Genomic DNA, 23595 nt, shown 5'->3' with positions numbered 1-23595 from the left:
GCTGGAAGTTTGTTCCAAGGATCTACTACTCTTTCAGTAAAATTATATTTTAACCTGTTACTTCTAATCTTTCCCCCAACTAACCTCAGATTGTGTCCTCTTGTTCTTGTGTTCACTTTCCTATTAAAAACACTTCCCTCCTGAACCTTATTTAACCCTTTAACATATTTAAATGTTTCGATCGTGCCCCCCCTTTTTCTTCTGTCCTCCAGACTATACAGATGGAGTTCATGAAGTCTTTCCTGATACGTTTTATGCTTAAGACCTTCCACCATTCTTGTAGCCCGTCTTTGGACCCGTTCAATTTGGTCAACATCTTTTTGTAGGTGAGGTCTCCAGAACTGGACACAGCATTCCAAATGGGGTCTCACCAGCGCTCTATACAGTGGGATATTTATTTATTTACTAGAGTAGGAAGGGACCTTGTAGGTTAAAACAGTTTAAAACCCTTAATGCAAAAACAATCAAACATCCCAAACATCCCATGCATAAAACGGGCCGGCCCAGGGGAATCAATTTCCCCATGTCTGACGACAGAGGTGGGTTTTAAGAAGTTTGGGAAAGGCAAGGAGGGTGGGGGCAGTCCTGATCTCTGGGGGGAGTTGGTTCCAGAGAGTCAGGGCCGCCACAGAGAAGGTTCTTCCCCTGAGCCCTGCCAGATGACATTGTTTCGTAGACGGGACCCAGAGAAGGCCAACTCAGTGGGACCTAACCGGTCGCTGGGATTCGTGCGGCAGAAGGCGGTCCCGGAGATATTCTGGTCCGATGCCATGAAGGGCTTTATAGGTCATAACCAACATATTGTTGCTTATGACCTATAAAGGTCTAATATTAGTCTATATTGTCCTATTTTGTACTAAGTCTGATTCATTGACTAACGCAAATTGCTACATTAACTGTACTTAAAGTATTTTGAAGGTTTAATACCTAGAGATTCTAACACGGTCGATGGCACCAAAGAGATCATCCAACCGATGGAGAAACAGTTGACCGGGTCTCTCCTCCCGCAGACGGGATCTTTTTTCTAGATCTTTCTGGATGCTAAAAAAAAAAAAGAACATGATTTTTTGACAGTGCCTCCCTGTCATTAAGAAGTGGAGTTTCTTCTCCCGCCTCCCACATTTCCTTCCAAGCCTCCTTGGCAGGATGCAGACTTTCCAGCGTGGCAGGGGGACGGATGGAAACACACGCCCTACCCTGGCAAGCCACGCCTGTCCTCCTCCCTCCCTCCCTCAGATGTCAAGGAATTGCACCAGGAATTTGCAGAGAAAGTTATGTGGCTGGAGGCATCAAGGCTGATCTGTTGCAGGAGTTTTAAAGGGGAAAAGTTGGATTTATTTATAGTATTCTATTTGTAAAATACACACACACACATACACACATCTCCTACAACTGGGTAGCAGACAGCACTTGAGTTAAAAAGAGACTATAGGACAGGGGATGGAAGGCACTCTAGTGCGCTTATGTACGCCCCTTCCTGAGGAATCTGGAGAGGTCAACCATGGATAGTCTAAGGGTAAGGTGTTGGGGGTTAGGGGATGATACTACAGAGTCCGGTAATGAATTCCATGCTTCGACAACCTGATTGCTAAAGTCATCTTTCTTACAGTCAAGTTTGGAGCGGTTAATATTAAGCTTGAATCTGTTGTGTGTGCTCTTGTGTTGTTGTGGTTGAAGTTGAAGTAGTTTCTGACAGGCAGGACATTGCAGCATATGATCTTGTGGGCAATACTTAGGTCATGTTTAAGGCGTCGTAGTTCTAGGCTTTCTAGGCCCAGGATTGAAAGTCTACAAGGACAGTTTCCCTCCCCCCTGACCGCCAACACTGCTAAACAAATAATTCCCTCAACAATGTCAAAGTTTTTACTAAGCCACCCCGAGTCTGCGGAGAGGGGCGGCATACAAATCTAATTAATAATAATAATAATAATAATAATAATAATAATAATAATTCTGCACTACTATTACTACTGTTTTTTTTCTGCTCCTTCCTATCACCCATCTACTCCCACTTATGACTGTAGGACTGTAACTTGTTGCTTGCGTCCTTAAGATTTTTATCAATATTGTTTCCTGATGGCTTATTTGACCCCTATGACCATCATTGAGTATTTTTTACCTCATGATTCTGGAGGAATGTCTTTTTATGTACCCTGAGAGCATCAGCACCAAAGACAAATTCCTTGTGTGTCCAGTCCAATCACACTTGGCCAATAAAGAATTCTATTCTGTCCCATTCCATTATTCTATTCTATTCATTCTATTCTCTATTCCATTCTGTTCTAACATATTAAACAGGAAGAGGAGGAGGTCGCAAAGCGAAGCCCCTCGCAGCGGCCGCAACCCGAGCGCCTTTAGGACCCCGCCGAGCGGAGGGGAGAGCAGGGGAGGGGCGGGACCGGGCTTGGGAAGAGGCATTTGGGGAGGTCCCACCCCGGCCGGCCCTTTCCAGAAGTTTCTCCGGGCCCCCCCTTATAAAGCCCCCTCGGCCCGAGGAAAGCCCGTGCGGAGAGACGGAGGAGGGTCCCGCTGCTTTCCCCTCGCAATCGCCCAGGTAGGCGGCCGGGGGAGGGGGGTTCCTTGCAAGTTGCAGGCGCCCGGGGGCCAAGGCGGAGTGAAGTCGAATTGCACGGCCCGGCGCCTGGGCTGCGCTTTCCTTTGGCTCAGACTTGGTGGTCCATAATCGGGGGTTCCGTGCCGCGTGGGGGGGGGGGGGTGGGCGGGAGGGAAGGATGTCCCATCATCCGCTCCTGACTTGGCTATGGGAGGTCCCGCTGTGTCCCCCGTCCCAGCCGGTGCAAGGTAGGTTCCATCATCCCCTTCCAGTTCGGTACATCATGCATCGTGTCATCCCCGACCCCTCTGCCCGTGCACGATATGGCCCATCAGCCCCTCCCAAATTGTGAACGGCGTGTCCCATCATCCCCTCGCCGTCGGTGTATCATGCACCCTATCATCCCCGATCCCTGCATGGCATGTCCCATCATCCCCTCCCCAACTCTGAACGGTACGTCCCATCAACTTTATTTATTTATTTATTCTTTGTCCAATATACAATACATATGAAGGAGAATAGACATTAAGTAATATATATAATGACAGAAAGGAAGAAAGAAGAGAGGTTGGAGGAAAGGCGCTTTACCCCCCCCTCCCAACCCCCCCACGCAGGACTTGCAAACTTTCCTGGCGCAAACTTGGAGAAGCGCGCCGGGCTTTTGACTCGGAGGATCCCCGGGATCGGCTGAAGATCCGGCCGGTGGGGATGGGGGACGGTGCTTCTGTCGGGGTGGGTGGGTGAACGATCGCCTGCACGGAAATGGGACACTCCCTTCACTTGCGCGCAAGGGAAAGGCGATCCAGAGGGAGATGCGCTGAGCCTTCCTTTGCAATCAGCGCCCGTGATTTTTTTTTGTGTGTGTGGGAAGTGTAGAAACTTGGCTCAAGCAGAATGGGGGGGGGGGGGGGGGTTATGATTTTTTTTTTTAGGAGAGGGTCCCGGAGAATGCAGAATGGGGAGGATTGAAATAGGAGACTGGGTTCTCACCACATGTTGGAGCAAAGAGCAGAAAACTTTGTTTTTTCCTGATTTTTCTTGCATCGACCCTCAGAGTGAAGCCATTGTCATTTGTGCATTTTATTTTTAATTAAGGCTTTTAATTCATCTGTATTTAATTCATCTGGAGTCTCTGCAATAAACCAGGATTCTTTTCCCTTTTAAGAAGCAAGCTTGTTCCTGGGTTAAAAGCTTAAAAATGCAACGAACCAGGGTTAGTCCCTTGCACAAATGGCATTTATGAAGACTTTTAATTCAGCTGGATAAAGAGGTTGGAAGAGGGCTAGTTTCTGTAGTAAACCAGGATTGTTTTCCCTTTTAAGAAGTCGGCTTGTTACATCATGGCTAGGAACTGGGTTGATCCTGAATTTGGGCTAGGAGTGGGACTGTAGCTTATTCCAAAAGGAACATGTTTTGGAGAAGCAAAGATGGGCTTGTAAATAAGGTGAATTTCGGACTGTATTTTGAGCTTTGATTTAGAATCTTTTGCACAGAGGCTGGCTAAGCTTAATTTAGCTCCTGGAGCCGGCCTGGGGTTTTATTTTTAATTTTGCCCTCTGGAAAAAGGGCTGAGAAGGCTGTCCTGACATCCAAGCATCCAGAGAATGAACCGTCGTGGCCTAGATTGGAGGTCTTCAAACTTGGCAACTTTAAAAAGCAAATAAATAAATAATAAATACACAAACTTTAAATCCTTTCTGAGATTTCTCCCTGGCAGGCTGGATTTTTCTGCTGAAATAAGCAGAAGGCTTTTTAATTTGCAATGGATGACGGGTGCAGAAATAGGTGAGGGGGAGAGAAAGAGGAATACTGAACTAATTTGGAGTTTTTAAGCTGGTTGGGTTGGGCTTTCATTTCTCTTCTGTTCAACATCCTCTTCCTGCCTCAGACAGCTTGCAGGATAATTATGCGCTTTGTCTCCAAGCTTTCCCAGGCTGGGCCTTGCCTACGTGGCATGGCCGTAGGGCGGGTGGGCAGGGGGGAGGCGTGGTAGTGGTGGGGGGTCACTGGGCCAGCTTGGAACATCTGCAGCCATGTTGCAGCCTCAACTTGAAGGAAAGGATTTTTTTTATCCTTCTGCGTGGGCGTGTGTGGCTGCAAAGCAATGCTTCAGCATTGATGGAGCGCCTGCCCATAAGTGATATGCAAAAAGGAGGTTTGATTGGACTGTATGACTGCGTATTACATTAGGGTTTTTATTTGTATTTTAAATTATTAGATTTGTGCTACATGCTTATGTTTGTACAGGGGGTGGACAAAAGAATGGAAACACCTTGAAAATCCAGATTTGTGAAGCCCCCTTCGAACAGTTTTTATGGAAACTGGGTTCTGTACATGTCTATTGAGCTCTGCAGTGATTTTAGGAGCTGTGGTCTTGCGATCCGCTCTAACCATTCGCTTTAGAGTCCGACGGTCTCTCTCAGACCACTTCGACTTTCAACCAGACCTGTGCTTGGCTGAGGATGTTTTCCCTTCTCTTTCAAAAGCAGTCATGACTTTTGAGACATGACCTCTTGAAACGCCAAACATTCCGGCACTTTCTGTTACACGAGCGCCTGCCATTTGAGAATTTGGCCTCTTTGAAAGTCTGAGAGGTCTGCCATTTCTAGAAGGTTATAACCCATTTCCTTAAATTTCTGTTAAAAAAAAGGTAGCTTAAAAAAACATATCAAATACCAGAATTAAAAAACATTAAAATATGTCAAGTTTTGATTGATTTGAACATGTTCAAACATTATGATAGAGTAGTACAGTACTGAAAGAGTAGTAGATCCTTGGAATAAACTTCCAGAAGACGTGGTTGGTAAATCCACAATAACTGAATTTAAATATGCCTGGGATAAACATATATCCATTGTAAGATAAAATACAGGAAATAGTATAAGGGCAGACTAGATGGACCATGAGGTCTTTTTATGCCGTCAGTCTTCTATGTTTCTATGATGCCAAAAAGTCAAGTGTTTCCATTTTTATGTCCATCCCCTGTATTCTATGAGCCGCCCTGGGTCTTTGGAGAAGGGTGGCATACAAATCTAATAAATAATAATAATAATGATGTTGAGACTCCATAAGAAGTGCACAGAAGAGCAACAAAGAGGATGATGGGACCGGAGGCTAAAACCTATGAAGAACAATTTCTGGAATTGGAAATATTTAGTTTAATGAAAAGAAGGACCAGGGAAGACATGATAGCAGTGTTCCAATATCTCATGGGTTGCCACAAAGAAGAGGGAGTCAAGCTATTCTCCAAAGCACCTGAGGGTAGAACAAGAAGCCATGGGTGGAAACTAAACAAGGAGAGAAGCAACTTAGAACTAAGGAGAAATTTCCTGACAGTCAGAACGGTTGATCAGTGGAACAGCTTGCCACCAGAAGTTGTGAATGCCCCAACACTGGAAGTTTTTAAGAAGATGTTGGATAACCATCTGTCTGAAATAGTGTAGGGTTTCCTGCCTAAGCAGGGGGTTGGGCTAGAAGACCTCCAAGGTCCCTTCCAACTCTATTGTTACTATTATATTTTCTAAACTTGTGGGGTTTGGAAAATTGTCGTGAGGATGGAAAATTGTCTAATAGCAGAGAGGGACAACTGTTAAAAAAGTTTTCTTCCCCCTTAAATGACCCACAAAAATAACGGAAATCTTGAAAACTTTGCCATCAACAAACGTGCCAAATGGTTTTGAAGTTTTAAGATGAAAGCCCTTGTTGGAAAAATGCAAATCTTGAATTAATAAGAGAGTGGGAAGGGGCCCTGGAGGTCTTCTACTCCAACCCTAGCTTGGCTTGAGCAGGAATTTACCTATCAGATGAATTGGAGGCAGCAGAATCCGATTTAGCATCCATGCGCAAAAAATTAAACTTTTTTGCGCATGAATGCGTTTGTGCAAACACAGGCGGCTGTGCAAGTCACTAGTGGCCTCGAGGGCGGATTAGCCCCCTTCAGCACTCCAATTGCTAATCGCACAGTTCCTTTATCTGAAAAATCTCATGTCCCACCAAGGTAGATAACCAAGGTTTGCATTTGCCCCCCACCCAAAAAGACATTCCTCTTAATTTCAGAGTCCTTGGTGCATTTCTTTGTATGTCTGATTTCAAAGCTAAACTGATTCTGCCCAAGAAGCTACAACTGTGTCTGAATGCAACTAATTACAATTAATTGGCAATGCAACTAAATTAATTGCAATGCAAGTAAAAAGTGAATGCTACAAAGAGGCAGCTTCTGGAAGCTCTGCAGATGTTTGGAAAAGGAATATAAATAAGAAAATTTAAATGTAAATCAATGCTATATAACCCAGATGTATTACTTGAAAGACATGAGGAGGCAGGGAAATAAAAATTTAAATTAGAAGTGTATTAATAGATAAACACATAGATTATTTTTTTTTTAAAAAATAATAGATTAAAGGAATTTATATGGAATAAAATTGGAAAAAATTGAAGATTGTGTAAAAGAATTCAGGGTTGCTGGAATACCAACCCAGAAAAAAAGGAGAAAGTACAGCAAAAGAAAGAGAAAGGGAAGAGTGGAGTTAGAAGAAAGGAGAGAGAGAGAGAGGAGGAAGAAAGAAAAGAGAGAGGAAGGGGAGAAGGAAGGAGACAGAAGTAGGGAAGAGGAGAAGAGAGCGGGAAGGGAAGAAAGAAGAAAAATGAGGAAAGAGAAGAAGGAAGAAGAGAGTAAGGAAGGAAATAGGGAAAGAGAAGGAGAGAGGGAGGGGAAGTAGGTTTAGAAAAAGAAAGGAGAAAGACTAGCTTTTGCTCAAACGTGGAAAAAAGCAGAAATCCCCCAAGACGAATTGGTATTAGAAAAAATAACTCAATGTGCAGAAATGTCTAAACTGACAAAATCAAACTTTTTTTTGATAAAAACTTACTGAATCTAAAGAAAATTTACATAGTTTCGTAAGAATATAGATACTGATCCTGTACACGCCTTTATTTTCATATACTGTATAGGTTTCTTTTTTGTTTTTTTGTGTTTCTTATTTTTCCTATTGGATGTAATGTTTTATGTACTCTATGTACCTTGTATTATATTTGTAAATAATTTTTTTCAAAAAGAAAAAAAAAGAAAGGAGAAAGGAAGAGAGGAGTTAGAAGAAAGAAGAAAAAGGAGGAGAGAAGGAAGGAGGGAAGAGGAGGAGAGAGAAAGGGAGGGGGAAGTAGATTCAGAAAGAGGGGAAGGGAAGAAAGAAGGTATGTACGAGAGAAAGGGAGGATGGTAAAAAAAGCGACCTTGAACTAATAAAGCAATAGGAAATATAGTTAGAATATAGTTATAATGAAATGAGATATGAGGTGATGAATATATGAAAATGTCTGTATGGTAATTTTAAAAAAAACTTTTATGAAAATAAAAACATAAAAATGAAGAAGAGAAGGCCTCCAAGATCCCTTCCAACTCTGATATTCTGTGCTTGGGTATGTTTAGTTTAAGAAAGGGGGACATGATGGACAGTGGGGACAACTAACCAGTGGAACAGCTTGCCACCAGAAGTTGTGGGTGCTGCCATCACTTTTAAGGCTTTTTAAAGAATAAACTGGACACCCATTTCCCTGGAATAACAGAGGGTCTCCTGCTTGTTGGAGTAGAAGACCTCCAAGGTCCCTTCCAACGCTTATCCAGTGAATTCCTGCAAGGTTCTGTAGCTGAGCACCTGTCACGCCCAGTGAAAGAATTTCAAAAGTTTCCCTGAGCAGGTAACAGCAGGCTACAGAGGCTTTCCTCATCGGCCACTTCTCAGATTCCGGGGTGGCGCAGTGGTTAGTGTGCAGCACTGCAGGCCACTTCAGCTAACTGCTAGCTGTAGTTCAGCAGTTCAAATCCCACCACTGGCTCGAGGTGGACTCAGCCTTCCATCCTTCCGAGGTGGGTCAAATGAGGACCCAGATTGTTGGGGGAAATATGCCAATTCTCTAAACCGGAAGTTCAGGTTTGGCGTTCGGCGTTCGGCGTTCGGGAGGCCGCTGAGAAGCCCCCGGGCTGTTTTAAAAGGTGACAGCCAGGCGGCAGCATTTTTTTGCGGGTTTTTTTTGTTGTTGCACGGATTGACTTTACATTGTTTCCTATGGGAACCTCCCCCTGGAACCAATTAGGTTCATAAGACGAGGTATGACTGTATTTAAATGTTTCGATCATGTCCCCCCTTTTCCTTCTGTCCTCCAGACCAGAGGTCCCCAACCTTTTTTGCACCAGGGACCGGCTTTCAGCTAGACCAGTTTTCCATGGCCCGGTGGGGGGGGGGGAGCTAGCTGTCAGCGGCGCCGTAAAAGGGGCGATCAAGAGAGGAATGGGTGAATGAATGGATGGAGGGTGGGAAGGAAGGAAGGAAAGAGGGAAGGTACAGGAACAGAAGAAGGGTGCAAAGAAGCAAAGAAAGGTGTGAAAGGGGAGAGTAAGAGAGGAAGGAGTGAAAGAAGGGAATGAGGGAGGAAAGAAGGGAGGAAGGAAAAGGAAAGCAAGAAATGGAGGGAGGAAAGGAAGGGAGGAAAGGAAGGAAGGAAGAAAGAAGGAAAGAGGGAAGGGACAGGAACAGAGGAAGGAAGCAAGGAAACTTATGAAAGGGGAGAGTAAGAGAGGAAGGACTGGAGGGAGGGAGGGAAGAAGGTAGGAAGGAGAAAGAAAAGAAATAGAGGAAGGAAAGGTAAAAGAGAGAAAGAAAAAGAGCAAGAAAGAAAGAAAGAAAGGAGAAAGAAAGAAAGAAAGGCAACTTCAAAGAAAGGCTCACTGAGCATCTCTCACTCTCTCTCTCTTTCTATCCCTCTTCCTTTCTCTCCTCTTCCTTTCTCTCCTCTTTCTCTCCCCCCTCTCTCCCCCTTTCCCTCTCTCTTTCTCTCTCCCTCTCTTGCTATCTCTCCCCCCTTTCCCTCTCTTTCTCCCTCTCTTTCTCTCTCTCCCCCCTCTCTCTTTCTCTCTCTCTCCCCCTCTTTCTCTCTCTTCTTCTCACTTTCTCTCTCTTGTTTTCTTTCTGTCTCTTTTGCTTTCTCTCTCTCTCACTCTTTCTCTCTTGTTTTGTTTCTCACGCTCTTTCTCTCTCTTGTTCTCTCTCTCTTGCTATCTCTTTCTCTCCCCCCCTTTCTCTCACTCTCTCTTTCTCACTTTCTCTCTATCTTGCTGTCTGTTGCTTTCACTCACTCTCGTTCTCTCTCCGTTCTTCTCAGCGGTGACGCGCGCACGCCCTGCCCGCCTCACATTTGCCGAGAGGACTTTCGCCCCGGGCTCTCAGCAAGGGGGTTTGCATGAGAGGCGGGGCCGGCGGAAGGTGATATTCAATGTCGGGGGCGCACGGGCGGTTTTGCGCGCGCTCCCTATCTCCCTGCTAGCCCACTCGGAATACGTATTCAAAATAAGAAAAGCCTTTGCCGGCGAAGGCTTTTCTTATTTTGAATACAGTATTCCGAGTGGGCTAGCAGGGAGATAGGGAGCGTGCGCAAAACCGCCTGTGCGCCCCCGACATTGAATATCACCTTCCGCCGGCCCCGCCTCTCATGCAGCCCCCTTGCTGAGAGCCCGGGGCGAAAGTCCTCTCGGCAAATGTGAGGCGGGCAGGGCGTGCGTTCCGGGTGCGGGAGGAGCTGCGGTGAAAGGCAGGAGGTGGCAGAGGAGCAGAGGGGGCAAATCGGGCGGGCGGTGGGCAGCGCGGAAAGGCCGAGGGGGCCCTGGCGCCGCGGACCGGCTGAAAACCCCCAACGGCCCGGTCCCGGTCCGCGGACCGGCGGTTGGAGACCCCTGCTCCAGACTATACAGATTGAGTTCATGAAGTCTTTCCTGATACGTTGTATGCTTAAGACCTTCCACCATTCTTGTAGCCCGTCTTTGGACCCCTTCAATTTTGTCAATATCTTTTTGTAGGTGAGGTCTCCAGAACTGAACACAAATGTGGTCTCACCAGCGCTGTATATAAGGGGATCACAATCTCCCTCTTCCTGCTTGTTATACCTCTAGCTATGCAGCCAAGCATCCTACTTGCTTTCCCTACCGCCTGACCGCACTGTTCACCCATTTTGAGACTGTCAGAAATCACGACCCCTAAATCCTTCTCTTCTGAAGTTTTTGCTAAAACAGAACTGCCAAAAAGTCATACATTGTGGTTGTGTGGCTGGAATGGTATAAATGTTGACGGACTGCTGGGTATCCAAATGCCGTCCTGTGACCATGAGGGAGGAGTAGCCATTTGTGAGGGAGAATCTATCGTAACTTTCAATGGTTACTATGCGACGGATCTTAAGGATTCTCCGTACTTTGCATTTTTTTAACACATCACCACCACTTGTGTCCCGAATGTATTGTTCAATGAATTTTGCTCCGTTTTACAACCTTTCTTGCCACAGTCGCTAAGTGAATCACTGCTGTTTATAAGTCAGTAATCTGGTTGTTAAGTGAATCCGGCTCCCTGGGCATTGCTTGTCAAAGGTCGCAAAAGGGGATCGCACGACGCTGGGACACTGTGACCATCGTATGAGTTGCTAAGCGTCTGAATTGACCACCGGGGGAGATATGTGATGTTTGTTAAGTGTGAAAAAAGGTCATAAGTCACTTTTAATTGAATAGTCACTAAACGAACTGCAGTGATTCACTTAACGAATGTTGCAAGGAAAGTTGTAAAACAGGGCAAAAACTCACTCCATAAATTTCTCAACCTAAATTTTGGGCTCGATTATGGACTATGTGTATTGTAGACTAATTCTGCTGACTGCCAGGAGTTTGATCCCACCCGTTTTGAGCAGCTTTCTTGGTTCCTTGTAGGTTGTGACTGCTCTCCGTCGCCATGGAATCCACCTGGTTGATCCATCTCCTAGCGTTCTGCGCTCTCGCGACGGCGGTCCCCTCGGATGACAAGAAGAAAAGCGGGAAGAAGGCGCCCGCCTCGAAAGAGAAGCAGCTGAGCGAGAAGGCCACCACCTTGGCCGACCGCAGCGCCATCCTGGCCTTCAACCTCTACCAGGTGATGGCCAAGGACAAGAACTTGGAGAACATCTTGGTGTCCCCTGTGGTGGTGGCATCTTCTCTGGGGTTGGTGTCTCTCGGCGGGAAGGACGCCACGGCCTCTCAAGCCAAGGCCCTCCTTAGTGCCGGCAAACTCAACGACAATTACATCCACAGCGGGCTCTCAGAGTTCCTGACCGACGTCAGCAACACCACCGCCAGGAACGTCACCTGGAAACTCGGGAGCCGCCTCTACGGGCCCAGCTCCATCAGCTTCGCGGAGGACTTTGTGCAAAACAGCAAGAAGCACTATAACTACGAGCATTCGAAGATCAACTTCCGGGACAAGCGGAGCGCCCTCAAGTCTATCAACGAGTGGGCCGCCCAGATCACGGACGGCAAGCTGCCCGAGGTCACCAAAGACATGCAAAAGACCGACGGGGCCTTGATTGTCAACGCCATGTTCTTCAAACGTGAGTCCGCGTTGTTGTTGGGGCTTTGAAGCAGAGGGAACGTGGTGGGGTGTCGGTAGATCAATCAGGAAATCGAGATGCAGATAGTAGCTGCCATCTTCTCTTGTTTTGATCCCTTCTAGTTGAGGCTTCTTGGTGGGCACTCAAGATAGGGAGGTGAAGATGGTGGGCACTCAAGATGTTCTGGGAGTGTGTTGAAGTAAATTTTGGAAGGTAGTGGAGAACGAAATAAATAAAATGCTAAATATTAACTGGATAATTACAAAAGAAATAGCGATATTAATTAAACAAAGAGAACTAAGAGATTTTAGAGAAATAAAAACTGCAGCACTGGAAAGCGCTCAAGCGGTAGTGGTATTGGGTTGGAGAGAGTCTATAAAATGGACACTACAGAACTGGTACTGGTACATGGTGGATCACATTCATTTTGAAATCATGGAAATAAGATTAAACAACTTTGATGAAAATAAACTGGAGAAGCTGATGGCACGATGGAATAAGGTGAAGGATTATATGCTGAGTAGAATCTGTGACGCAAATGTGAAAAATAAACTCCCATCACTCTTTTAATAATAACAAATGCAAAGTAGAGCTAAGGAAATTAAAATATATATATAAACTAGTAAATATTTGAACCCCCCGCAATTGGTGGTGGTGGGATTGTCAGTCGGGTGATGGGCACATGCACTGTGCACCGTTTTATGTTTGTTTTATGTAACTTTAGAATAGAATTTTTATTGGCCAAGTGTGATTGGACACACAAGGAATTTGTCTTGGTGCATATGCTCTCAGCGTACATAAAATAAAATATACATTTGTCAAGAATCATGTGGTACGACACTTAATGATTGTCATAGGGTCAAATAAGCAATGAAGAAGCAATATTAATAAAAGTCTTAGGATACAAGCAACAAGTTACAGTCATACAGTCAACATGGGAGGAAATGGGTGAAAGGAATGATGAGAAAAACTAGTAGAATAGAAGTGCAGATTTAGTAGAAAGTCTGACAGTGTTGAGGGAATTATTTGTTTAGTAGAGTGATGGCGTTCGGGAAAAAACTGTTCTTGTGTCTAGTTGTCTTGGTGTGCAGGGCTCTGTAGCGACGTTTTGAGGGTCACAGTTGGAACAGTTTGTGTCCAGGATGTGAGGGGTCAGTAAATATTTTCCCCACCCTCTTTTTGACTCGTGCAGTCTACAGGTCCTCAATGGAAGGCAGGTTGGCATCAATTGTTTTTTCTGCAGTTCTAATTATCATTTATGTGCAAAACCAATAAAAAATATATTAAAAAAAAAAAGATGGGGGTGACTTAGAATCCCCAGGCGGCCATGCCTAGCAGAGGGTTTTACCAGATGCCTTTCCTGTTGCCAATGTGTAGTTTTGTTCAGCAGATATATTCTCATTGTGATTCAGAGAGAGAGAGAGAATCTGCCTCGACCTAGGATCTGAATTCCCACCCTTCTCGATTGTGAGGAAAGAGCTGCACTTCTAGACCAACACACCGCTTGTTGCATTGTTGTCATTCATGCCTGTTTGTTTCGTTTTAGCGCACTGGGATGAGAAGTTCCATCATAAGATGGTGGACAATCGTGGCTTCATGGTGACACGTTCATACACAATCGGCATTTCCATGATGCACCGTACAGGTCAGTGGTGAAATCCCCCTCCCCCTCCCCCCCAAAAAAAATTCCCTACTAGTTTTGTGGTCATGGGTGAGCTCAAAAATGAACTATCAGACTTTGCACAAAAATAACACAAAAGCTATACAACTGACTCACACAATGCAGAAGCAGCTGGCTTCACACAAAATGGCCCATGCAGCGAAGCAGAAACCCCACAGAGAGTTCAAAAATGAACTATGACACTTAGCACAAAAGTAACACAAAAGTTACACAACTGATTCCTACACAACCAACTCATACACAATGCAGAAACAGCTGGACTTCACACAAAATGGCCTCTGCCGGGACCTCAGAGAGTCACAGTTACAGCGAATAGGTAGCTTTAAAAAAATGCTAGACAAGTTTGTTAGTAGAGGCGTTCTTAGGTAGCGGTACCACTGTACAGTGTTTCCTCGATTTTCACGGGTTCGAACTCGAAAAGTCTATACCACGGTTTTTCAAAAATATTAATTAAAAAATACTTCGCGGGTTTTCCCCCTGTACCACGGTTTTTCCCGCCTGATGACGTCATATGTCATCGCCAAACTTTCGTCCGCCTTTCATAAATATTTTTTTAATAAACTTTAATAAATAAACATGGTGAGTAATAATCTAAATGGTTGCTAAGGGAATGGGAAATTGTAATTTAGGGGTTTAAAGTGTTAAGGGAAGGGAAGGCTTGTGATACTGTTCATAGCCAAAAATAGTGTATTTACTTCCGCATCTCTACTTCACGGAAATTCGACTTTCGCGGGCGGTCTCGGAACGCATTCCCGTGAAAATTGAAGGAACACTGTGTATGATATTTCAAGATATATGCGCATTATCTTAACCAATCTTAGTATTTTGAACATATGCTTATGTTTATATGTATGTTCGGGTTTTTTGTTTTCTCTTTCTCTTATTTTAATGCGTATATTTAATAAAGATTATATATATAAATATATATATTTATTTAGAGGACCCATGCATACATATTTATTTTAAAGAACCCATGCAGCCGCTCCGTCCCGCCTGGCTGCCTTCTCTTCCGGGCTCGGAACAATGTACGACTGGGAAAACATTCCCTGTCTGGGAGAATCAATCGAAAGGGACCACGCATGGTTCCTGGGGTCACCGTGGGCATCGCTCTGTACCCCCCCCCCCCGGGGCACATCCCACTATTTGAGAAGGACTGAACTAGACAGATTAAGTTCCCGCAACCTTCCTTCATAGGTTTTACCCTCCTGGTCAGTGTTTCTCAACCTTAGCAATTTGGAGATGTGTGGACTTCAACTCCTGGCTGGGGAATTCTGGGAGTTGAAGTCCACACATCTTCACACTGCCAAGGTTGAGAAACACTGCTCCTGGTCCTCTTTTGTTGCTCTTCTCTGCACTCTTCTTTTTTCTTTTTTAATATATATTTATTAAATGTTTTTTTTAAAAGTACATAATCATATTTACAGATGAATCTGCATCATATATACATTCCTATCAACATTGTCTTCTAATTATTTTTTTTAGATTTCTTGATATTTTATTTCAATGTTATTTCACAGAAGGAAAAGGGGGGACATGATCGAAACATTTAAATATATTAAAGGGTTAAATAAGGTCCAAGAGGGAAGTGTTTTTAATAGGAAAGTGAACACAAGAACAAGGGGACACAATCTGTAGTTAGTTGGGGGAAAGATCAAAAGCAACATGAGAAAATATTATTTTACTGAAAGAGTAGATCCTTGGAACAAACTTCCAGCAGACGTAGTTGGTAAATCCACAGTAACTGAATTTAAACATGCCTGGGATAAACATATATCCATCCTAAGATAAAATACAGAAAAAATGTTTCTATGTTTCTTTTGAGTTTCTTTTTTTTTGCCCATTGGTACCATTTTGTCCAGGTTTCATAATAGTCCGATTCTTTTCGATTATTAAGTTCCATTGTCAATCTGTCCATCTCTGCACAGTCGTATGTTTTCTTGATGATCTCATTGTCTTCAGGTATTTGCGGATTTTTCCAGTTCTGTGCAAATACAATCCTTGCAGCTGTTGTAATATGCAAGCTTAGATATTTTTCATTTTTAGAATACCCAGTATAATAATTCTCATAATACCCAGTAGAAAAAACTCTGGCGTATATTCTATTTTTGTATTTGTTACTTGACACAACCAATTATTTATTTTTTTCCAATATTTTCTTGTCTCTGGACATAACCACCATAGATGAAAGAAGGTGCCTTGAGTGTATTCGCCTTTTGCCTTCTCTGCACTCTGTTCTGACCGATTCTAATTTTGCGCAGGGTTGTACAAGTACTACGAGGACGAGGCGGAGAAGCTGCACATCGTGGAGATGCCGTTGGCCCACAAGCTGTCCAGCCTGATCATCATCATGCCCAACCAAGTGGAGCCCCTGGAACGCGTGGAGAAGCTACTCACCCGGGAAAAACTGCAGAGTTGGCTGGGCAAGTTGAAGCAGCGCGCGGTGGCCATCTCCTTGCCCAAGGTCAGCATGGAGGTCAGCCACGACATTCAGGTGAGCATCCTCGGCCGTCCAGTGGGTAGGCTTTCCCAAGTCCAAAAATCAGCTGCCGGCATGCGCATGCACCCTGGAGCTGGCATAGGGCACCACTTCATGTGCTCTCAGATATAGGTCGGTGTGCTACCTGTGGCACACAGACCATAGGTTCACCATCTTGGCCCTATACCATTCCAAATGAATGGCTGTCCATTCTCTTCTTAAAAACCTCTAATGTTGGAGCACCCACAATTTCTGGAGGCAAGTTGTTCCACTGGTTAATTGTTCCAACTGTCAGGAAATTTCTCCTTAGTTCTAGGTTGCTTCTTTCCTTGTTTAGTTTCCACCCATTGCTTCTTGTCCTGCCCTTAGGTGCTGTGGAGAATAGGTCGATCCCCTCTTCTTTGTGGCAGCCTCTCAAATATTAGAAGGGTGCTACCATGTCAGTCTTTTCCCCCCCTTTAGACACTAGCCATATTCTCTTCTTGAAATTGTTAACAGAGTAGAAACATACAAGACTGACGGCAGAAAAAGACCTCATGGTCCATCTAGTCTGCCCTTATACTATTTCCTGTATTTTATCTTACAATGGATATATGTTTATCCCAGGCATGTTTAAATTCAGTGACTGTGGATTTACCAACCACGTCTGCTGGAAGTTTGTTCCAAGTATCTACTACTCTTTCAGTAAAATAATATTTTCTCACGTTGCCTTTGATCTTTCCCCCAACTAACTTCAGATTGTGTCCCCTTGTTCTTGTGTTCACTTTCCTATTAAAAACACTTCCTTCCTGAACCTTATTTAACCATTTGACATATTTAAACGTTTCGATCATGTCCCCCCTTTTCCTTCTGTCCTCCAGACTCAGAGTAACTTAATTCGAAAGGATTTGGAAGATCTTCTACTTCAACTCCCTCCTGTACCATTTCTAACAAGTAGCTGTCCAGTTTCTGGTTAAAAATATCCAGTATTGGAGCATTTACAACTTCTAGAGACAAGTTGTCCCACTGGTGAATTGTTCTGTCAGGAAATTTCTCCTTAGTTGTTACATTATTCTCAAACTGAGGCACATAGGTCCTCCATTTTGGAGGAAAAAATACTGACTGCTGATTGGCTAGCCAGACTCTCTGGCAGCTCTCTATAAAATGGCTGCCTGTCAGACGGAGCCTTTGCTGGGCTGTAAACAGTTGCCAAATAAAGAGCTGTTGTTTGGAAGCCACTTCTGTCTGTCTCTTCTGTTCACCCTATTTAACACGGGTTGCTTCTTTATCAGTTTCCACCTGTTGCTTCTTGTCCTGATTTCAGGGCCCTTGGAGAATAGCTTGACCCCTTCTTCTTTGTGGCAGCTTTGCTTGCTTTGAATCCCAGCGACCGACAAAGTCCCACAAAGTGGGCCTTCTCCGGGTACCGTCGACTAAACAATGTCGTTTGGCGGGCCCCAGGGGAAGAGCCTTCTCTGTGGCGGCCCCGGCCCTCTGGAACCAACTCCCCCCGGAGATTAGAACAGCCCCCACCCTCCCTGTCTACTCAAGACTCATTTATACCACCAGGCATGGGGGAGTTGAGATATTCCTTCCCCCTAGGCCATTACAAGTTATGCATGGTATGTCTGTGTGTATGTTTGGTTTTATAATAAGGTTTTTTAGTTGTTTTATTATTGGATTGTCACATGCTGTTTTTATCATTGTTGTTAGCCGCCCCGAGTCTATGGAGAGGGGCGGCATATAAATCCAATAAATTATTATTATTATTATTTTTTGAGGAGTCAAAGCCATATTTATGGCACTGAAGGAATTCCAGATAAAGACTAGTGGTGGGATTTTTATAATTGCTGCCGAATTTTGGTTCATCCCAAAGCGAGGAAGCTGCAGGACTGGTGCATTACAAGAAATGTGGGTTTTTTAATGGATATGTCTATGGAAAAGAGCAGTGAAGATGATTAGGGGACTAGAGGTTAAAACATATACACAATAGTTGTTGGAATTTGGTATGTCTAGTTTAATGAAAAGAAGGAGCAATATCGGGTTGTCACAAAGATGAAGGGATCGGTCTCACAGAGTGGGCCTTCTCCGGGTCCCGTCAACAAAACAATGTTGTTTGGCGGGGCCCAGGGGAAGAGCCTTCTCTGTGGCGGCCCTGGTCCTCTGGAACCAACTCCCCCCAGAGATTAGAATTGCCCCCACCCTCCTTGCCTTTCATAAGCTCCTTAAAAGCCACCTCTGCCGTCAGGCATGGGGGAACTGAGATATTCTTTCCCTCTAGGCCTTTACAATTTATGCACGGTATGTTTGTTTGTATGTATGTATGTTTGGTTTTACAATAAGGGTTTTTTAGTTGTTTTAGTATTGGATTTACATGCTGTTTTTATTACTGTTGTTAGCCGCCCCGACTCTACGGATAGGGGCGGCATACAAAACAAATCAATCAATCAATCAATCAATCAATAAAATTATTTTCCAAAACACCTGAAGGCAGGACAAGAAACGGATGGAAACGAATCAAGGAGAGAAGTAAACCCCCCCCTTCTTTCTGATGATCCATTATCGGATTTTCTTTTTGTCTGCCAATAGAGATAGAAAGCCCCTACATAGAGTGGTGAGGACAGTGGAGAAGATTCTAGGAAGTTTGCTTCCTTGTCATTTAGGATACTGCTTATAGGTGCTATGTGCTTAGAGCTGGAAGCCTTGTTAGAGACCCTACACACCCACTACATGGTCTGTTTATGTTGCTCCCCTCTGGGAGTGGGTTTCGAAATACACTGCTCAAAAAAATAAAGGGAACCCTTAAACAACACAATATAACTCCAAGTAGATCAAACTTCTGTGAAATCAAACTGTCTACTAAGGAAGCAACACTGATTGACAATCAATTTCACAGGCTGTTTTGCACATTCAACTTTGTACAGAACAAAGTATTCGATGAGAATATTTCATTCACACAGATCTAGGATGGGTTCTTTGAGTGCTCCCTTTATTTTTTGAGCAGTATAGTAACCTGGAATTGAGGAGAAACCTCCCAACGGTGAGAATTAACCAGTGGAACGGCTTGCCACCAGAAGTTGTGGATTACAATTCTGGCTTGATTGCACAGACTGCTTCGCTGGGTTTCCAGCAATGGAACAACCAAGTTGAAAGGGACCTTGGAGGTCTTCTAGTCCAGCCCCCTGCTCAAACAGAGACCCTCTAGCACAGTGGTTCTCAACGTGGGTGTCAGGACGACCATTTGACGGGGTTGCCTAAGACCATGGAAAACGACAAATTTCCCATGGTGTTAGGAACTAAAGTTTCTATTCCGCTGTCTTGGAACATATTTTTAAAATCTGACCAATCAGGTGTTTACAGTGGGAGTGTCCCTCTGACCTTTTTGCCAATCAGCTTAAAGCTGTTGGAGGATTGGAGCTAGACTTATGGTTGGGGGTCACCACAACATGAACTGTATTAAGGGGTTGCGGCATTAGAAAGGTTGCAAACCACTGCTCTAGTATTTCAGTTGTCTCTTCTTCAAAATCTCCAGTGACAAAGCACCCACAACTCTGGGCTCGATTCTGGCTCTAAGTCGAGGACTATCGAGCTGTCTGTCACAGAAGTTCAGCAGGGGGGAAAATCCAGACACCTTTCTTCTCTCTTTCTCCGTTCAGAAACACCTGGCCGATCTCGGCTTAACCGAAGCCGTGGATAAGAACAAAGCAGACCTGTCTAAGATCTCCGGCAAGAAGGACCTGTACCTCTCCAACGTCTTCCACGCGGCGGCCCTGGAACTGGACACGGAGGGCAACCCCTTCGACAGCGACCTCTACAGCCGCGAAGAAATCCGGAACCCCAAACTCTTCTACGTCGACCACCCCTTCCTCTTCCTCATCAAGGACCACAAGACCAATTCCGTCCTGTTTATCGGCAGGCTGGTGAAGCCCAAAGGAGACAAAATGCGCGACGAATTGTAGTTTGCACACCACAGGGGTTAGTGCAGGTCTCTCCGATTTGAATTTTTTGTTTTATCTTTTTTTTAAAAAAAAATTGAGATAAAATAGGTGCCTTTTTTTCCCAAACTGGTGCTCGCTCCTCTAACCTCCGATTTGTTAAAAAAAAAATTGGTGGCGGGACATCAAAAGATGGTAAGATACGAAGCGCGGAAAGACAAAAGCCTAATTCTCCAGCCCCCCCTTTTGAAACCCACTTTGGTTCATACAGGTAGCTCTCGACTTACGACCAAAATCGAGCTCAGGATATATGTTGTTAAGTGAGACATCTGTGAAAGTTGCTTTTTTTTTTTTTGGCCCCATTTTACGACTTTTCTTGCCACGGTTTGTTAAGTGAATTCCTCAGTTAAGAATGACAGCTGTTAAGTAAACCTGGCTCTCCCCCACCCCCGATTTTGATTATCAGGTTGCCAAAAGGAGATCGTGTGACCTTAGGGCATTTGCAACGGTCATAAATATGAGTCAGTTACCGAGTGTTTGCATTTTGATTATGTGACTGTGGGGATAAGTGGCTTTAAGTCATTTCTCCAACTTGGAACAATCATTAAATGAATTGTCGCAAGTTGTGGACTACCTGTGGTTTTATCTGCCCTGGAAAGTTAAATGCAAGTCTGAGATTTAGGAAGGTGTCCTTTGTGTATGTGTTTGGTGTGTGTAATTAATGTGCTCTCTTCCAGGAAAAGAGATCTGTTCAACTTTTCAGGAATTTTTCTTCCTAAAGATAATGGCGAAAAGGTTTGAGCACCCAACAAGGACGGTTAAATTGCCAGTTGAATTGAGTTTGGGGTTGTGAGGTTGTGAGCATGGGAAAGGAAAGGAAAGGCGATTCTTAGCCCCGTTTTGCCAGGTTCTCCTGTTGCAAAAGTCTTTTTGCATTTTTGAGAATGCAGTAATCCTTAGCTTATTGACCACCAGGTTGTATGTTGAGGACTGCCAGCACCGTAACCTGCAGTAATAACTCTGCAAAGGTAGAATAAGATGCCTCCCCAACTGGCTTAAAACCTCAGGCCAGAGGTCTTCAAACTTGGCAACTTTAAGACTTGTGTGACGTCAACTCCCAGAAGTTCAAGTCCACAAGTCCACAAGTCTTAAAGTTGCCATGTTTGAGGACCCTCAACCTAGTCTTTGGGCCTTTAGAGGAATTGGGAATTTTGGCTTACCACAAGTGTTCCATGTTAAGCCCAGTTAGCAATGTTGCAAACATTGACTTAGCTTATAGCTCCATTGACTGAGGCTATTCAGGCACATATAGACACAATATTTAAAGTCCTTACTAAGTGAGAGTATTTGCATTTTCAGTTTTATGAAACGGAACAGCAAGTCCTGACGGATTTAGCCTTAGTCAAACCGGTAGCTTTGTATTCCCATGAAGATTTTAGACTAAAAGGATGTTTTCTACTCCAGCACTGGGGAAAATATGATTTGCAGGCTATTTGACGTAGCTCTCTCCCCCCCCCCCCCCATTAGTATTTTGGACCATAATCCTCCAGGCCTTCACGTTGCTAAGGGGGTGGGGGTGGGGGTAATGGTGCTGCCAGATCCATCAAGGGCATGAGATTATGGTGAGATGGATGGAGAAATTATATACTACAGGTATAGTACAGGAGTTAGGAAATTGAGGGCCATCTGCTACCTGAAATTGTATAATAGTAGAGTGGTACCTCTACTTAAGAACGCCTCTAGTTAAGAACTTTTCTAGATAAGAACCGGGTGCTCAATATTTTTTGCCTCTACTTAAGAACCACTTTCTACTTAAGAAATCTGAGCCCGGAAAAATTTCCCAGGAAATTTGAGAGCGGCATGAAGGCCTGGCCAGTTTCCTGCCCTTCTCCCTTTAATCCTGGCCATGTTGGGCTTTTCTGGGCTGCCCGAGGAGCCTTTTGGTGGGGCCTTAAGGAGGCTTGGCAGCCCAGAGCGAACGGAGCATTTTCCTTTCTCTGGGCACTTGAACTTCGCTGTGGTGACTCCCTTGCGTTGCCTCCCATACACCCAACATAAGGCTGCCTCCCGGAGCATCCGGGCGCGGAAAGGCAAAAGGGGGTGCTCACCTCACCTTCCTTCGGCAACGACTGTCCTCTTCTTCCTCCTCTTAATTCCACCCAAATTCCGAGCTTTTCTTTCTTTCGCTAATGGGTTTGCACGCATTATTTGCTTTTACATTGATTCCTATGGGAAAAATTGCTTCTACTTAAGAATGTTTTCTACCTTAAGAACCTGGTCACAGAACGAATTAAGTTCTTAAGTAGAGGTGCCACTATACAGACTTTTCGAAGTTAAACTGATTATTCCCACAGTTGGGTGCATTCCTTCTACCAATGGTGTCGTACCCAAAATGTGTCTTAACCAGGTTAGTAAGCAATTCAACAAGTATATTTGTAGAGTAGGCTAAACTTAGTTTCTTGGTGCAATAAGCGCCCACCAAGCTATATTGTGCTAATTCACACTCTGCAGCAATCCTGCATAAGAGTTAGGCCTTGAAGATTAAGTACCTGTCTAAAATTTAAAGGGCCACACTCGGGTAAAACAGAAAAATAGAAGCACAAAACCTCTGTCTTTTCTAAGTTCATGCCTTTCCTATTTTTAATGTATGATCAGCCTTTCCTCAGGATAGTCGTTGGGGAGAGCCAACATACACAACAGAGAACTGCAGGGCACGAGGGTTAACATGCTATCACAGGTTAATAAGAGGGTTGGCTGGGTGAATTAAGCCACGTTTTTGGGATTCGGATGTCTCTACTCGCCACACAACTTTGTTGTATAATTTTTTTGCAATAAAATATTTTTCAGTGAATTTGCTGTCTTGATTGGGGGGGGGGGGGAGAATTTGCAACTGGCAAACAGCAGCTTCGGAAGGAGATAAAAAATCCTTCTCCAACCTTTTCCCTAGAACAGTGAAAGAATTAGTAAATGAATAGTTTCCAATGATATTATTATTATTATTATTATTTATTGGATTTGTATGCCGCTCCTCTCTGCAGACTCGGGGCGGCTAACAATAATGATAAAAAACAACATGTAACAATCCAATTTAATAAAACAACTAAAAAGTTATAAAAAACCAAACATACAAACATACCATGCATAACTTAAAATGGCCATGGGGAAGGATATCCTAACTCCCCCATGCCTGGCGACAAAGGTGGGTCTTGAGTAATTTGCAAAAGACAAGGAGGGTGGGGGCCGTTCTAATCTCTGTGGGGAGTTGATTCCAGAGGGCTGGGGCCGCCACAGAGAAGGCTCTTCACCTGGGGCCCGCCAAATGACCTCGTTTGGTCGACGGGATTGGCATTGTGCTGTCAATAAATCAGACTTCGGCTGGGAAAGATGAAAGCTTTAGACCAAGAAAGGGGCAGGCAAAGTTGGCTCTTATGTGACTTGTGGACTTCAACTCCCAGATTCCTGGGCCAGCATGATTGGCTCAGGAATTCTGGGAGTTGAAGTCCACAAGTCATAGAAGAGCCAACTTTGCCTGCCCCTGGACCAGGAAACCTTTGGCCACTTTTGAGAGGTGGACTTC

General features: G+C 44.4%; 1 protein-coding gene across 1 annotated transcript; it reads left to right on the top strand.

Moving 5' to 3' along the window:
• The first annotated feature begins 2383 nt into the window (after window positions 1-2383).
• SERPINH1 (serpin family H member 1) lies at window positions 2384-22869 on the top strand. Its single transcript, XM_070749481.1, has 5 exons — window positions 2384-2554; window positions 11295-11947; window positions 13494-13592; window positions 15887-16119; window positions 19740-22869. The coding sequence occupies exons 2-5, from the start codon at window positions 11317-11319 to the stop codon at window positions 20040-20042; spliced, it is 1266 nt and encodes a 421-aa protein (XP_070605582.1). The 5' UTR covers window positions 2384-2554; window positions 11295-11316; the 3' UTR covers window positions 20043-22869.
• Window positions 22870-23595: the final 726 nt, after the last annotated feature.

This window comes from Erythrolamprus reginae, chromosome 4, assembly GCF_031021105.1.
Source record: "Erythrolamprus reginae isolate rEryReg1 chromosome 4, rEryReg1.hap1, whole genome shotgun sequence".
Classification (NCBI taxonomy): Eukaryota; Metazoa; Chordata; class Lepidosauria; order Squamata; family Dipsadidae; genus Erythrolamprus; species Erythrolamprus reginae.
This window is presented reverse-complemented; position numbering and strand designations above follow the sequence as displayed.

Excerpts from the sequence above, each read along its gene's own strand:
- SERPINH1 (XM_070749481.1), top strand. The coding sequence starts at position 11,317 with ATGGAATCCACCTGGTTGATCCATCTCCTAGCGTTCTGCGCTCTCGCG. Across the intron at positions 11,948-13,493 it reads CAACGCCATGTTCTTCAAAC|CGCACTGGGATGAGAAGTTC; the intron begins GTGAGTCCGCGT and ends GTTTCGTTTTAG. Across the intron at positions 16,120-19,739 it reads AGGTCAGCCACGACATTCAG|AAACACCTGGCCGATCTCGG; the intron begins GTGAGCATCCTC and ends TTCTCCGTTCAG.